The 15,822-nt window shown below is 40.7% G+C and overlaps 1 protein-coding gene across 1 annotated transcript in view; it reads right to left on the bottom strand.

Annotated features, from left to right (window-relative positions):
* The window catches only part of ATP9A (ATPase phospholipid transporting 9A (putative)), a gene marked incomplete at both ends in the record, with an annotated part of 61,548 nt that overhangs the window by 27,295 nt on the left and 18,431 nt on the right, over positions 1-15,822 (bottom strand). Inside the window, 9 exons of the mRNA XM_082325618.1 lie at positions 755-867; positions 1,650-1,792; positions 2,567-2,727; positions 3,320-3,396; positions 6,526-6,601; positions 8,024-8,104; positions 9,316-9,410; positions 9,989-10,040; positions 10,652-10,710. Coding sequence (XP_082181744.1) covers positions 755-867; positions 1,650-1,792; positions 2,567-2,727; positions 3,320-3,396; positions 6,526-6,601; positions 8,024-8,104; positions 9,316-9,410; positions 9,989-10,040; positions 10,652-10,710 — 857 coding nt within the window. The remainder of the gene's footprint in view (positions 1-754; positions 868-1,649; positions 1,793-2,566; positions 2,728-3,319; positions 3,397-6,525; positions 6,602-8,023; positions 8,105-9,315; positions 9,411-9,988; positions 10,041-10,651; positions 10,711-15,822) is intronic.

Below are 15,822 nucleotides of genomic sequence, written 5' to 3'. Positions count from 1 at the left end.
TACCTGGTTATCATACAAAACTGAAATAAAAGTCTAAGAATAGAGATGAAGGCTTTTTAGCTGCTGGCTCACCCAGTGACACTGAAAGAGGAATGCAAGGGAGAGACTTCCCAAAACAGGATTTTCCTGTTCTATACTTTACATGTGGACTTTGCTGCCTTCTTTAGCCGTAGATATTTCTCAAAGCAGGTGTGTCAGTTATGCACCATATAAGATCATTGATACATTAGTGAAAGACTCCCACTTTTACCATTTTCTTTTTTAACCATCAGGCCTAAAGCAGCGATACTGGCACACTGTTCTCTGTTGCTGCCTACTGAGTACCAATGGTTCCTCTTCCTTTATTACTGCCCCAGTACACGCCATTTCAAACAGCAACTTCATGCACTAAATATTACCCAGAGCCAATTTTTCAACAAAGCAAACCTGTGGTTGCTGTAAGTGGTGAATATCTAAATAAAAGTATGCTATTTTACAATCAGACCTCGGTAGCAAGACACAGGCACGTACACTCACATACACTCACACATCTGTGCACGTGCTGTGGCAGTTAAAGACTGGTGGATGTGAAACAATCTACAAATGTAATAAGCAATCATGATAATATTTATGTATTAAGCATCCAATGCCCTTCAGACTTTTCCAAAAAGTAATAGTTAATAGGCAGATCCCTGCCATATTAATTCACCATTAGCCCAGGGACCCGGAAAACTGTTTTGTGAACAAAGAGTGAAGTAATGCAATTTAATTCTACCTGCGTGTATATACTGAATATGTGGCTCTGTACTTCATCCATGGAATCCAGGCCGTAAGCTACGGTTCCCAGGTGAAGTCGCTTGAAAACCATCTCATTCTGCGTAAGAGTTCCTGTAACAGAAGGAGCACCAGACGTGGAGTGGGAACCAACACGCCTATTCCCCAGCACACGTTCTCATCCTTGCTGTACCCCAAATTCAAGAGAAACTGGGCCAGAAGCTGAATCAGTCACTGCACCGGGCTCTCAGTGCAGGCTGAGGCCAGCAAAAAAGACAGTATTAACAAACCTGAGGGATGATTCTCCCGGGAAGTAGTGGTGCACATCACTGTGCCAGCAAGTAAGAATGAGATTTACCCCAAAGTCAATGCCAGCAAGAGCTGCAGGCATAATTCTGGCCCTGTTGGAACCAAAGAAAAGTTCTGGAAACAACTTCAATGGGACCAGGATTTTATGACAGACCAAGCTTTTCATTACAGCTTAGGTCTTCCGAATTCAAGCTCAACTTTAAAAGTGTAAGAACAGCAGCAGACAGACTGATGGTACGTTTCTGCCTACACGTGTAAGCGATCTTCATCTGGATTTGAAAACTAACTCGAAAATTTGCTTTTAATTTTATTGTTACCCTCAGCTTTTGGTTTAATAGCACACTTTAAGTGTTCTTTGAAGTAGCATAATATTCCTGTCCTATTTTACTCATAGTGAGTTCAGAACAAAAAAATGCAAATTTTTTTTTTTCCGAAAACTGAATAAATCATATTGTCAAAGTGACAGGAAATGCCTATTTCTTCTAGTCCAAAGAAATCTTACATTATACTCTCTGGTTGGCCAAAAATGTAACAAAATCCAAACAACAACATACCATGACTCAAAACTGCATTTTCCACACAGATACCTGTTTTGTCTGTAAGCAAATAGGATATCCTCCCCAGCTGCTCAGGAATAGTGCTGGACCGAACCACAGTCCCAGGGATTTTGGAATCTCTGCGGATTACCCAGCTGTAGACAATTTTACCCATGTCCAGATTCACACGTAAACTATGCAGGAGGAAGGGGAAAAAGAAAAAGAAAACATATCTCCAGTTACACTTTGGAAAAAATCATTGTGAACTGCCACAGTGCAATGAAAGGACACGTGTTCCATGCTGAATTTGAGCTGCCAAAGAGGGTGTTTTGGGAGAAGTATAGTCAAAGTCAGTGGTCGGTTGGCAAATCGGTGGCAAACAGGGAGAAGGACTGCGCATTGCTGCAGTGGTACTGTAATTCAAAGGTAGGTGATATAAATATCTTGAGAAGAACAGCTATAATTTGAGGGGAAGATGGCCACAGACAAGGACGGACAGCGTGATTGATACACAGACAGCAGGTTAAAAATGGAACCGAAATGAATCCCAGACCTACACCGAAAGCAACAATCTACTTATTAATATAGTGTAAACAAATATTTAAGTTTCAGTCCCCTCTAAAAGGCAATTGGGTCCTATTAGACTACATGCATAAATATGTCTCCTTTTCCATTTTTTGCTCTGCGTTTATCAAAGTAACCAGGAAGCCCAAACACTGAGAGAAGGGGCCTCAAATGACTAATCCACAGCCTGAGTTAGACAGTGAATGGGTGAATATGCTAAACAAATTCAGCAGAAACAACAAAGCAATTCTTATATTTGAACAGTAAGTTGATTTCTATTTCTAGAGTTGCTTACTTGTCAAATGAGGAATAGATAGGAGTTTACATGCTTGTTCATACTAGAAGCATGGAAGAGGATGCAAAGGAAACAGTATTTTGCTGGGAAGAATTAGCAATTGCCTTACCTAATGGGAATGATGTTTGAGAACAGAAGGAGAAATCTTATGATCTGAAGATACCAACGGCCAGCAAAGTGCTGAAGGGCCACCATGACAAGCGAGACCACCACAAGAGCCCCAAACAGGATCTTGGTAAGACAGTTCACTTCCAAATCAAAAAGACCAATCTAAAGAAATAAAATAAAGACATTTCAAACACACAAGAGAAGACGTTAGCTCAATGTAATATTCACAAAGGGAATGAACTGCCATATCCAAAGAGCCATTCTCCACTAGCCAACTTCTTCTCTTCTAAAACACTACAAACATATTTAAATTTATAAGCAATATTGCTGCCAGCTTACTAAAGACTTACATCCTTTGGAAGCTAAGCAATGCATGAAGAGGTGTGAGAAGACTCATGCTGCCAAAAGCTGCAGACTGTATAAACATCCCTGCACCTTGTCTTAGCTTTGCTATAATAGAAGAATGCAGCAAAATAAGCTTTCCTATTCTAACTGGGACTATCTCACTATAACCATATAAAACAATGGTTTTATCAATCTTAAAGTGAGAAGGCATGTGTATAATAGTATCAGAAAAATAAGGAAAAATAGGTTCTGCTACGGTAGCTATCTTAAATCATAGGCTGGAAGATATGAATCATTATTCCCATGGGGTTGTCCCTATAATGTGTACGTATAGCATTTGGCAGGATTTTCTTTTAAAAAATAACAAATTTCTGCCCCTTTTTATTATAAGACTGTTTCCTTACCATACCTTACTTCTTGGGTTTGAAGTATTCATCACACTGCGCAGTTCCCTTCCAGTGTAGAGGACAACTCCCACAACAGTACCTAAACAAAACAGAGCACGCATCAACAGAAGAAAAACCACCTCTGTTTGTTTTCTTTATAAAAATACTTGTTGGATCCAAAGGCTTGACAGTTGCAAAGGATTTTTAGCAGGTTAATTTCAGAAGCAATAGCAACGAGAAATTAAAAAAGCTGGTACCTGAAATATAAAACCTATGAGAACACAGACTTTGAACAGAAGACATCCTGCAAAAAGTCAGTAAGGCTTCAACCACACTGCCCATACAGTTGGACTTGGTGCAGCATCACAGGCTGCATCAACTAATATGCATAGAAAGAGAAGTCACCTGCTTTGCTCTCTCGACTTTCCCTGACCCCCTTTTGATGTCAGTTGTCTCTCCCCACTATAAATAAAAGTTGCCCACCACTCTGAATCCCACTTAGGCATGGGTAAGTTTGCCTTGCACCAGATAGTGGTCCTCCATTGTGTGTCAAAATTAAATCAGTGCTCTTGGCTACAGTTCTTCTTTATTGGTGAAGATTGCCGTAATCAGAGTAAAATCAATGAATTCCAACAGCTTTCAAAGACAGAATTACCTTATTTTAAAATCTACAATTTACTTTAAGTATTTGTGTAATTGCTGTTCCCACGGAAAGGCGAATCATACCAACTGCTACCTTACTGTAACAGATGGAGCTTCTGGGAGCCTATCAGTGTATTTTAATGCTATGTCCCACGGTTGCTAAAGAGCTGAGAGCAACAAAGTTCTCCCTTTTCTTCTTGCAGAAACATAATACAGTTTAGCACCATAAATGACTGGGTTTCTACAGATTTCTCTTACAGACTTTGCAAAAAGCCATAAAGAAAAAGCTATCTACTGTCAAGAGTTTAAAAGCTGCAATTGCCAAAGTCTGAATTTTTTACTAGAAAATTTTAGGGGTCTGTAAAAATGGAGAAAAACAACACTGAAAAAAAAGCACTGCTTTTTAGGCAAATACATTGCCATTTTATACTCTGCTATTCCCCTGCTCCCATTAATGATCAAAGTTTTAACAAGCTGCAAGTGAATTATTTTTAAATAAGGCTGATTCAAAAGAGGTGGTTTCTAAAAATATGCTGGGAAACATTCCTTTAAAAAACCCCCAAAAAACAACAACAAATCACTGGAGCCAGATGGCAGGTGGTGGTAAGATCATCACAATTCAAATCAGCAGATGGCACAGCTACTCCAAATCAACCACAAACAGAGTCAGACCCATTCCTACTACAGCAGATGGAGAAAGCCACATAGCTCTGCGTCGTCTTACAAGCAAAGGCTGCCCCAGTGAGATGGCATCTCCACAACTTGACAGCTTTCACTTACAGAAGAAGACAAATATCATCCACACTTTTTTTCCTAACAGAAATAACCTACAACATGCTATTTATTATTACCATAGGAGAAACAAAACTGAGTATTATATTGATCAAGTCAGTCAAAATGAGAAGAAAAACCTGCCAGGAGTAGCAAACAGCTTGAAGACACATTGGTATGTATAAAAAGAGTGTTTCTAGTTGTTCTACAGCCATTCAAAACAGACTCAACTGCATAAACCATTTGAAATGATGAAAATATTTGCAAATGTTATTCCTGTTAACTGAACTCACAAAGATGTCTATCTACAAATAACTTATTCAGAAAGGACGATTAGATTCAAACAATAAGTTCATTTGGGCAGAGAGGAGGTCGTTGCATGCCTTGATGCAGCCACCAAGACCACCCGGGACTTCTAAACAGCACTGAAGGAGCAAAAGGGTGGAGCAGAGCGTGCGCGGTGCCCTCCTTAGGGGAAAAATGTCTGCACCCACCTGTATACTACACACAGCTCAGTGCACAGCAGAGGACGAGCTTTTACCCCCAGCAGGCACGGGCTGTGAGCGTGCCGAGGGCAGGAGAGCATTCCCCTCTGACTTCAGCAGGACTGCTCACTGTAACACCCCCCCGTGTCAGGCTCAGCCATGGCAGTGTGAGATCTGCAACGGTTCAAGAGCTGGTACAAATTAAAGCTTCCATACAAGCGGCAAGAAAGGCCCCCTGGGAAAGGGTGCTGCAGGGAGAGGAGCCGTACAGGACAGAATCACAAGAAAAGTGGTTTTCTATTTCTCCACCTATTTTCTTCAAAAGCAGGATGAGCTGAGACTTATGCATTAAGCAGCCTGATGGGTATTTGAAGCTGCCAGGCTGACCACATGTGTCTACACTCAGAGGGGAGGAAGATAGGTTACCTACTGCATGGCAATTACTAACCTATGAACATAATTTACTTGATTAAATTTTATTTGGACCTTAATTAAATTGTATTTGGACAACTAGTTTTTTTTCACAATCCCTTGGTCATAGCACTGTGACAACACTGTAATACATTTCAAAGCAGAGTCAGAGCAGGATTAGATACAAACATACAGGAATAAAATTTATTCACTGCTTTCTGCTTTTTAAAGAGCAAATCAAAATCTTTTCAGTGCTTCAAAAAATCTTTTGAAGTTCATGTTCCTCCCTATTATTATTAATTTCATGTACACCTTGGTACCACACTGTCAAGTCTCTCCATTCAACAACTTTAATTCCAGAACTGCACTATAGAATTTCACTCTCCTCCAGCTACCACCCTGCAAACTTTGCAAGCATGCTGGACAGGAGAGGAACAAGGCTTTTACTTTGACAAGCCTCTACAAGAGGGCATTGATTCATTTCAGGCCTTGGGAGCTTATTGTATATATAAGCCAAAATCTGTCAAGGAATTTATTTTTTTCCTTTTTAAAAAGTATAGAAGATGAACTCAATGGAAGCACTTACCTGGGAATCTTTCATCTTAGCTTCTGTTACCAGAATCTATTTGACACCATTTCTGTTACAGATTAGGATGTCAATGTGGAGAGCAATTAAGTGCTATTCTGGTCCTAGATGCTAAAGAAGTGCCCAAAGGCCACTCCAATTCTTTCTCATCTAGGAATGTCCAAGAGGCAATTAGATGTCAGCTCAGCTCCCCAGAGGTGTTAGGACAAGTGGGAAACCTCATTCCAACTGCTAATTTCTCCAACTGACAGAGATTATTACTCCATTACAAAAAGACCTTTAAAAATTGTTAACATATTCCCTTAAAAAAAATTTACACATGCCTCCATCTTACCTGATGCAATCACTGTGCTGGCCCATAGGGTGTTTTCTATGCTTAAACTTTCATTTACTGGAGGGTCACTGTCCTCCTACAACAGCATAAAAAGAAAAATAAGCAAACTTGTCAGTAATGCAAAAGACCAGTGGATGCCAAGAGTCACACAGAAGTGTTTGGAGAGGGATGCTGGGAGAGTTGGTAGAGGGCTTCTTGATAGGATGGAGGATTTCCATAAACCCAGGTAAATCTCTGGTTGGGTTAAAAACATGAGCACTTTGTTTCAGTAGAACAGACGGATTGGGGGAGGGAAAAAAAAAAAAAATCTATTAAGATACCTCTGCCTGCTGAAGGTCCCCGGGAATCATAAATGAGAAAGAGATTTGGCAGGAGCTCTCCAGGGACTACTGGAAAACGTTCCCTCACTTGGCTCATGCAGATTAATATCATGTCACCTGCTACTGTAAGATCTCACCGAGAAGCTGTTTGGACTGCTCAGTGATGCCTGGAAAGTTGTCTGATACGCACCAGAGAACAGTTACAAGAAAGAGCGATTCCTCTTAGGCACCAAAAGATTAATTCTACACAATTGTACCTTTGCATGAGAAAGTAAATTAATGTCTGGGCAGGTTTTATACAAGAACTGCCTCCCCAAGCCACTCGCCCGTGCCAGCACTATTAAACCAGATTAAACCATGACAGATAAAAACCAAATTAAACCGTGCCACATAAAAACAAAAAGGCAAAACCTACAATTTTGAACTCAAATACCAGCAAACAACTTCTAAAAAGCTGTAACTGTCTCCTAATTGTTACAAAACCATTTGTCCTCTGAAAGCTCCCCAAGGGTATTAGACGAATCTCTCAAAACTTTCATAATCCCAGTGAGAGGGAAAAAAACCAAACTTTGGCCCCAAGTAGCCAAAGTTCACAACTTCACAACAAGTCAAAAGATATATATTTTTAATGGTGATATTTCACAGTGGCTCTGAGCTGCTGCCCTCTGAAACAGGGGGCAGATATAACTCAGTTCACATAGGCTGTATGCAATTGAAGGCAAAAACCCAACTGACTCAGAATTAAGACTGCTATTGCCTGATGTAGCTAAGATCCCCTGTCTTTTCACAGTTAAAGGATTTTAATCCTACGGAATCCATGGTGATCCAGATGTCCTTCTGAACAGGCACCATCAATACGTAGCTACCAATCTCTGTCCGAATGTTCAGGTCTAATACCTTCAGACATTGTCTCCAAGTCAAAGCTTCAAAAACCGTATTTTTGTTTCAGATTTATTTCATTAGTTTTATGAAGGGGAAAAAAAGGAAAAAAAAGGAAAAGAAAAAAAGAGGGGGAAAAAAAGGAGAAAAAAAAAAGGAAAAAAACCAAAGAAGAGACAAGGAATGGCAAGAGAGACTTCACTATTTCTCCTGAAAAACTCTGGCATCCTGTAGCATTCAGCAGGTTTGCATAGCAAACACTACATATATGATTTCAAGCATATGTCAGCAAGACTCACCCTTGTGAAGGTCCCCACGAAATTATGTATATCGATATTGGGTTCTTCTGCATATACATAGGATCGAATTTGCAGTAGGTCCTATAAAACAGACATGTTTTGGCAGACAGTTAGACGACATTTTAATAATGTACAAATGTTTCTACCAAAATACTTTGAGCAAGAGTTATTTATCAAGTTAAGATAATTACTAAATTATATTACTTACTGGAGCCCAACTGTCGAAGAGAAAATACAATTGTTGCACCAGTTTCACTGAAGAGTATTTCTTGAACTGATACCCAAGAGACTCCTAGGAGTTACTTAGATGTCGGTGCTCCATAAAAGTAATTTCAGCCTGAATAATTAAGACAGCCTAAGACACTTATTACTTCGTAGAAAAGAAGGTTTGGACTAGCCTTCCAAGGCAACCAAGGAACAACCTATCACTCAATATTTAGTTCAAGATGCCAGTGTCACTAGGAACAGTTCTGTGGTGACAAGAAGATACGCCAGTTCTGCACAGTGTTTTCACTGCTGACTCCTACACATGCATGAACTATTCACTCGATGGAGAGAATGCCTTGCTTCAAAGCCTTTGTGCAAAATAAACTTCTTGCACTTTTTACAGCTAGAACATCAATAACACAGGTACTTAGATTCCTCTCCCCCCCTGCCTTTTTAAAAACAAAAACAAAAAAACACACGAACTACTTTAGCTAGCGATTTTGGGAAACAGCATGTTTGATGGAGGTTACGTGCTTATTTCAGATCACAGAGTGGAGCTTCCCTGGTGACACTCCTCCTTTCATAAAGGCAAGCAATGAAAACTTAACTGCCTCTGAAGCCATTTCATGAAAACGCATGAATTGTGCCTCTGAACATACTGCAGTTCGAGGAATGAATGGGAGCACCTGAGAAGTACCACAACAAGGGTACCTATCCTGCAACAAGACCTATCCTGCAGTAGGTTACTGCAACGGTCTATGGAGAGAAAAAAGAATATAGGAGCATCTTACCATTAGCCACCTCCTGCTGCAAGGTCATTCTCTTGCTGCGGCGACAGCCATGCGGCACAGACACACCTAGCTTCACCCTACCTGAAATCTTGCCCGGAGCTCGGGAAGAGCTGGCTCACCCCTGTATTCTTGTTGCCAAAGCTAATCTGTAACATGCACTGAGCCCTGTGCAGAACAACGCTGCATTAACCTGTTTCTCAAAACAGCCCATTAACTGAAGCACCTGAACGTTTTTCAGGTAAAACAGATAACACGTGTTTACCAAGTAGAGTATTTTGTATGAAGGCAGCTTACAGAAGCAGTTGGCAGTCTCTGAGTACAGGTAACAGGCAGCCGCAATTTCCAGTCTGTCTCACCATCCAGCTGGTCAGTGCGAAGGAAGCAAGACCCTGCGGATTTTCGACACCAGTCAGCGCCCTTTCCAGATCTGTCCTAGGTACCCCTATAGCTCATGAAATGAGCTGTACACCTAGGACACCCTTCTTTCCTTGGCAACAGTATCTGATTTCAAGTAACATTTGTTAATAACGTAAGAATGATATTCATACATCGCACATTCATTTCCTTCCGCTAGTCCAGAACACAGTGAGACTCTACACTGTATCTTTAAGACATTTAAAATGTTCTCATTAGTCTTTATGTTTTTTAATGCTTCTGATCAAACATTTCCTTATCCCACACTTAACAAAACAAACCTGAATGGCAAGTAAAATGATGTACATCTTTAATGCAAACCATTGTGCAACCTGATTCATTTACCCCGGATTCAACTACCTACTTTCTTTGATTAGCAAATGAAAACAGAGTATAACATCCTGAGAAGTGGTGGTCCATAAAAGCATTTGAATCCTCTGTCTCTCTAAAATTTTACTATTATCTATTTCTTTCACATTTCCAAAAGATAATTTTCTCTAAACAACCAGTGAAAGGTTAATGGCTATTTTGACAATTGGTTCCAGATGTTTACCATTCTTCTCCGATGTCCTCAGGAAGATCATGTCAGCAGGGACTCGCTGGTTCTGTTAGGAGAAGAAAGGCCATTATTGTGCATACACCCCTGCACGCGTGTGCAGCCGCCTTCCACAGCCCCGCCGTGACAAGCAAAGGGGGTATGGAAGAGAAAGAGGATTTCTTTGTCAAACCGAAGCTTGGTATTCATTTTGCTTTGAATCCTAAACTCACTTCCCTGCAGAATTCCAAGTGCAAAATAATAACTGGTGCCAGCTCCCACTGACCAGACCAGCCAACAGCTAGGTTTACAAAAGAGCTAGTGAGTAACTCTAGAAGTATGAAGAAATTTTAAACTACTGCTGGTTTCCTTTCAAGAAGTCCCATGCTAGAAGAAAGCATGTATCTGGAGTCTCCAGCTACCATTTTTCTTTTTTTTTTGTACTGCATATTTTCAGTCTAATCATTTTAGAGGACATAGCTGTTTGCACAGAGAGTGTGTGAAAAAGGGGGTGGGAGGGGAGAGGGAGAAACCCTGAAAAGTGATTAAATATTATAACTAGTGTTCAACACTTGATATTCTGAGCTTATTGTAAAACAAATGTGACTTCAAAATACTTTATTTTCTATGGTCTTGCAAAAAAAAGTACTTTACAAAGAAAAGATACACATAAAGGCTAACCTTTTCAACAATGATGAGGTCGCCTACTTGTATATTAGAGCTCTTCACCTTCACAGTCCCTGCAAAGGAAAGGTATCGGTGCATTAGAGCAGCAGCGGGACAGGGGTTGTGGGTGCTGTGCGATGCTCTTTACCTCCCTTCCTTCCACTTCACTATTCTGGAGAAAACGGGTAGCGTTTCTATCACAAGAATTAGGCAACGCTGCCCTGTAAAGATTTACCAAGCCTACTGCTCCCACTGGGTAAAGCAGTAGGTTTCAGCCTGTGAAAAGGGCTGAAAGCCTCCCCTCTAACAGCCCCAGACCTCAGCCCTGGAGTCAGAAACCCCGGTCACTCTCCAGTGACAGCTCTGAAACAAGCTCTTAAACTTCTTTGCATACTGCTTAATCGAGGAATTTGAAAATACTTTTGGCGTTAGGCAGACAACAGAGCAAGAACAGAAAAATTGCAATAGGGAACCATCAGCTCCTGACTCCTTTTCCGTAGGTGGCTGAAAATTCAAAGCTCAACTCTGAAGCCAAGGGCTGGAAGCCATAAGTAAAATGGGCCCATCTTAAAAGCCAGGCTCGTTTCCTTCCGTGCTGCAGCTCTTGTATCTGGCTCGGCTCTACCACCTCTCCCTTGCCTCTCGGCAGACACAGCCTGAACAAGCCCTGCAGAGTACAGGTCCTACAGAAAACGCGTAAATATTTATTTCTTTGCAGCTGTCAAACATTTCCCAGTTGCTTTAAAACAGGGGATTAATTTAACAATTGGCTAGTAATTTCAAATCATTAGCCAGCTCTAGATTTGGCTTCTCAGACTAACCAGTGATTTATAATCAGCTAATTTGAACCCTGCCTCTATGTGTCTGTCTGTTATATTTCAACAAAAGCCTCTTTAATCTGCTGTGATTTGAGTGGAAGTGGGGGAGGCACGTGGAGCTCACCCCGGCACAGACAACACTCCTACTGTACCTCGAAATTCAGGGGCTAACTGGCCAGATAGCAGCTCAGGGGAAAGGAGAAGGGGGAAGGGAGGGGGAACAGAAATTAGCACAAAGCACAAAGGTCACTAGGATTTTACTACTGGCAGTCCCTTCATTAGCATCCTTCTCAGGATATGCTTCAGTGTTTCTGCTCCAAATTAACAATGAAAGCCATTCTGGGCTCCCGGCAGCCTGCTGCTTTGGTGACACACTGTGTGCTTAACAACATGCTTCATCACTGCTGCTAATAAATGCAGACTTCCTTACATGCTGTAATTATTCCTACAAATTATAAGCAGTCATGGCCCATTTCACAAATATCTCATAGGTCTTTCGCGGATTCTGGGTTTTGCCTTGCGAGATTTTTAGTTGGGGGGAAAAAAAAAAAAAAAGGGTAAACAAAACGAATGCTGGGCTAAAGACATCTCTGCCGGGCAGGAAGCATATCGGGATTAAGAGTCCATTACGCAGAGGCTTGAAAAGAAAAGCCGCACTCCAAGAGGATCCAAAAAAGCATCCCTGGCAGTCTTCTGTATGGGCTATACAAAGTTAGGTACTATGACACTAAAAGGGTCTGACAGATAACATCTCTTCCTCCCCTTTTAATACGGTTATTCACGAAACAACAAAAAGTGCTTTTGAATATTCTCCTGTGCAAAGGAGGGAAAAAAAACCCCTGTGTGCTCTCCCCACACAGGCACAGCAATTCCTCAAGCACTGTGCAAAAGAGCTCTTGGAAGGAGAGGTGGATTTGTTTAACCATGTTTTATGTATTTCTCTTAAAGACCACAAGGATTTATTTGCTAACTGTCAGTATAGGAAGCACTACCTGTAGGGTTCAAGAATGGAAACTTATTTTTGTAGGGCTTTCCTTAATGATGTAAATGCATGCTGGAAGAGAAAAATTAACACCTGGACAAAGCTACAACATGATGATTTCCTACCATTATGCACAAAAAAGGCTTTTTGGACCATTATTCTGAAAACAATATCATCTGCTTTAATATTTTTCCAATACAAGAAAAATCAAAGCAGCTGGAGCAGATTTGTCTTGTTCAATAACCCTCCCAACCTCAGCTGTTTCAAGGTAAAAGAGAGGACCTTTCTAACCACTACACATTTTTATAACTCCTGTATAAATGAGATGCCCTTTTAGGTAGCAAAGCTAATTCTGCTTTTCCAGCCATGCTCCTGGCCTCTCATGGATGACATCTCTGCAGTATGTACCATATGTCCTGCTAAGAAGGCGCGGGACCAGATGTTTCCTTTGACTCAGGACTCCCATAAAGCAACTTACTTGAATTAGTTTTATTTTGATCTTGGGAATTCTGTAATTCCTTTTTCTTTCTGTGGGGAAACTACCTCCTAAACACTAGATGTTTTCTCACGCATGTTTAAGAAACTAGCTAATAACACAACTGCTTCATTTCCCAATATTGCTCTGCTATTAAAGTATTTTTGTAATAATAAATTACTGCTTTCATAAATGCATCTAGAAGTGCTTCTCTAAATACACATAGCTTTATTTAGCATTTACAATGTTTCCAGTTTATGTTTTCAGAAGTTAACCAGAATACAAGTCAGTGATTAACACAATTTAAAAAAGCAACTAGTCTTGATCTCTGATTTAAAAAAAAAAAAAAAAAAGAATCAGTTCTTAATATTTGATTGATATTTGTTTCATTCTGTACTGTACCCTGATTTATATATATTTTTAAAGACAAAAAAGTAAACACAATAAAATGCAAATGGTTTGCTCCAGCTTCAGCTATGGCCTTTGGAATTATCACCAAATCTGTGGGATGATGGATGTACAATAAAGCAGATTATCTAAAGTCTTAAATATATTAGCCAGAAGAGATGCCTTTTTCTACCATGCGAGCACTTAAGTCAAGATTTCACAATAGATCTGCAGAGCTTCACTGAGGTACAGATCAAACCGCTTAATTTGGCATTAAAGATGAAGCCAGAGGTTTATTAAAATGCGTCAAATGCAACTAAGAAAAAAAAAAAAAGAAAAGGGTTGTTTGGATGTGCTGCACCAAACTTTTGGCTTTTGCAGCCTTATGCTATATAAACTGTGGAGCAGGACTCAGAGGGTTTGGGAAAATATTGTTTTTATATGGCTGGTAAATGCCAATGATCTGTATCTTAAGTAGCACCCCGCAGTAGGAGGTCTCTTCCCATTTCTTTCTGTGGAGTTTCTCTCTATTATGCAGTGTTACCCGGGGAGGGGGGCTGTGAGAGAAGAAAAACAAACCAAGAATTTGCAAGCACAGTTCTAGCTTTCTATCAAGCAGAAAGTCAGCACACAGACTTCTGAACACAAGGCAGCTTGTAGGTTTATGAATAGGGGATTGAAATTTGATTATTTTTTATTACAATCCAAACAACTGTCCTTTAAATGGAGAGCTTTCTATTAAAAAAAAATGCTTTCCAGAAGTCTGCTGGTTTCATCATTTTGGAACATAAATGGATCATATCGGTGGAAAGAGAAAAAGAGGTTCAGGGTGGAGGGTCTTTTGATGTTATGTAAAATAAAGTAACACAGAAAATAATATACTACTGTCTACTCTGCCTCACATTGCCCTCCAAAAAGATTAGTCCCTGGAATTCAGCAACCATATTCAAAATAAAATATGATCCAAAGAGGATTCTCCCTTTTTCTCTACAAAGCAAGCAGCTTAGTTAATCTTAAAAAGCTTAACAAGAAGAGTGCGTGAAAAAAGTTTCACGTACAGGCGCAAAGCTGCAAATCCAAAATAACCCCTCAGGGGTGGGGGACCGGGCTGGCGGGTGGGCTGGAGCTGGAGAGCTCCCGGCCGGCGGCAGGAGCTGTGCCCGGACCTGTGCCCGGCCACGCTGCAGCCGCGGCTCTGCACTGGGCGCGAGGAACCGCACACAAAGAGGACAAGAGGATCCCAATTCAGGAAAGCACTTAAACCTGTGCTTACTTCTATCCCTATTCCAAACTGCATATAAGCACGTGCTTAAGTCTCCCTGACTTCATTCAGATCTAAGTATGTATTTACAACCGTGGGGTTGCACTGGGAGGCTAAGGTTGGAGATGGGAAAAACTATTCTCCAGCCACCTTAACTGCAGCTTAGTGCAAATACTCAGGAGAAACAAAAATAGCTTGGAGAAAGCTATAGCGCTCCATTAGATCCATTATAGCCAATCTTCAAGACAGCAGTGCTCAGCGTCGAGCCTCACCTAATCCCCCTCCCCCAAAACACTGGCTTTAGAGGTGAAACTATTGTGAAGTTTTGAAAAAATTATATAGCAACATTTCAGAGGACTTTTGTGCATCAGTAACCTTCTGCACTGCCCCTTGTCAGTGCAGGGCTGCGCCAATATCCTGAAGCATGAACCGTGCTATTCAAGAAAAAAAAAATAAAAGAAACAGCCTGTAAACAGTCCAAGGCAATTCCTACCTGGAGTTTTGTCAGCTACACTGAAAATTAATGATTAAGATCAGCTGTTCTCAACATATTTTGCTATTTGCTGCTTCTACTTCTGACCTGAGGAAGGGCTTCTTTGGAAGCTTGCCTACTTTTTCTAACTGTACTAATAGATAGAATAAAACAAACCCAACGCACTTCCACCCCCCAAGCCGTGGTGGCCTCCCAAGGTACTTCCCTACTCCTAGGTGATTCTCAGAGGTGCTGGCGTTTTAATCAGTGGAGAAGTAGATGTTCAGGTCTCCTGAAAAGCTTGAGTACTGAGATTCAGTGAGAGACAGAAAATTACTTTTCTCCCCAAACCACGGGACAATCATAAATAATTTTCTCTTTTTCCTACTCTAAACTATACTGCTAGAGAGTCTCATTCCTGTTTCTGCATCAAATTCATGTTAAATAAAGTGGCTTAAGATTTTCAGCTAGTGCCCAGCTGCCAATCCTCCTTGGTTTCTTTCACAAAATTGGAAAAGTTAAAGGACTGGGGGGAGGGAAATCATTCATGGGAAACGTAATAGCAATATGAAAAGAACTGAAGGAGAGGTCAGGCCCCTTATAGATCATTGAATAGAATCCAGAAGGCAACTCTTTTATATCTTTAAATAGATGTAGTACACCCCTCTTGGATGAGGCTTTTGTTGGTTGCCAAGCATTTTAAGTGTTGTAGTAAGAACACGTTATTAAAAGGGGATTTAATATTCAGAAACTCAAACTCCCCAGTTCAGAGTTGCCTCATAATTCCCAGC

The sequence above is a fragment of the Platalea leucorodia genome, assembly GCF_965183815.1.
Source record: "Platalea leucorodia genome assembly, chromosome: 13".
NCBI lineage: Eukaryota > Metazoa > Chordata > Aves > Pelecaniformes > Threskiornithidae > Platalea > Platalea leucorodia.
This window is presented reverse-complemented; position numbering and strand designations above follow the sequence as displayed.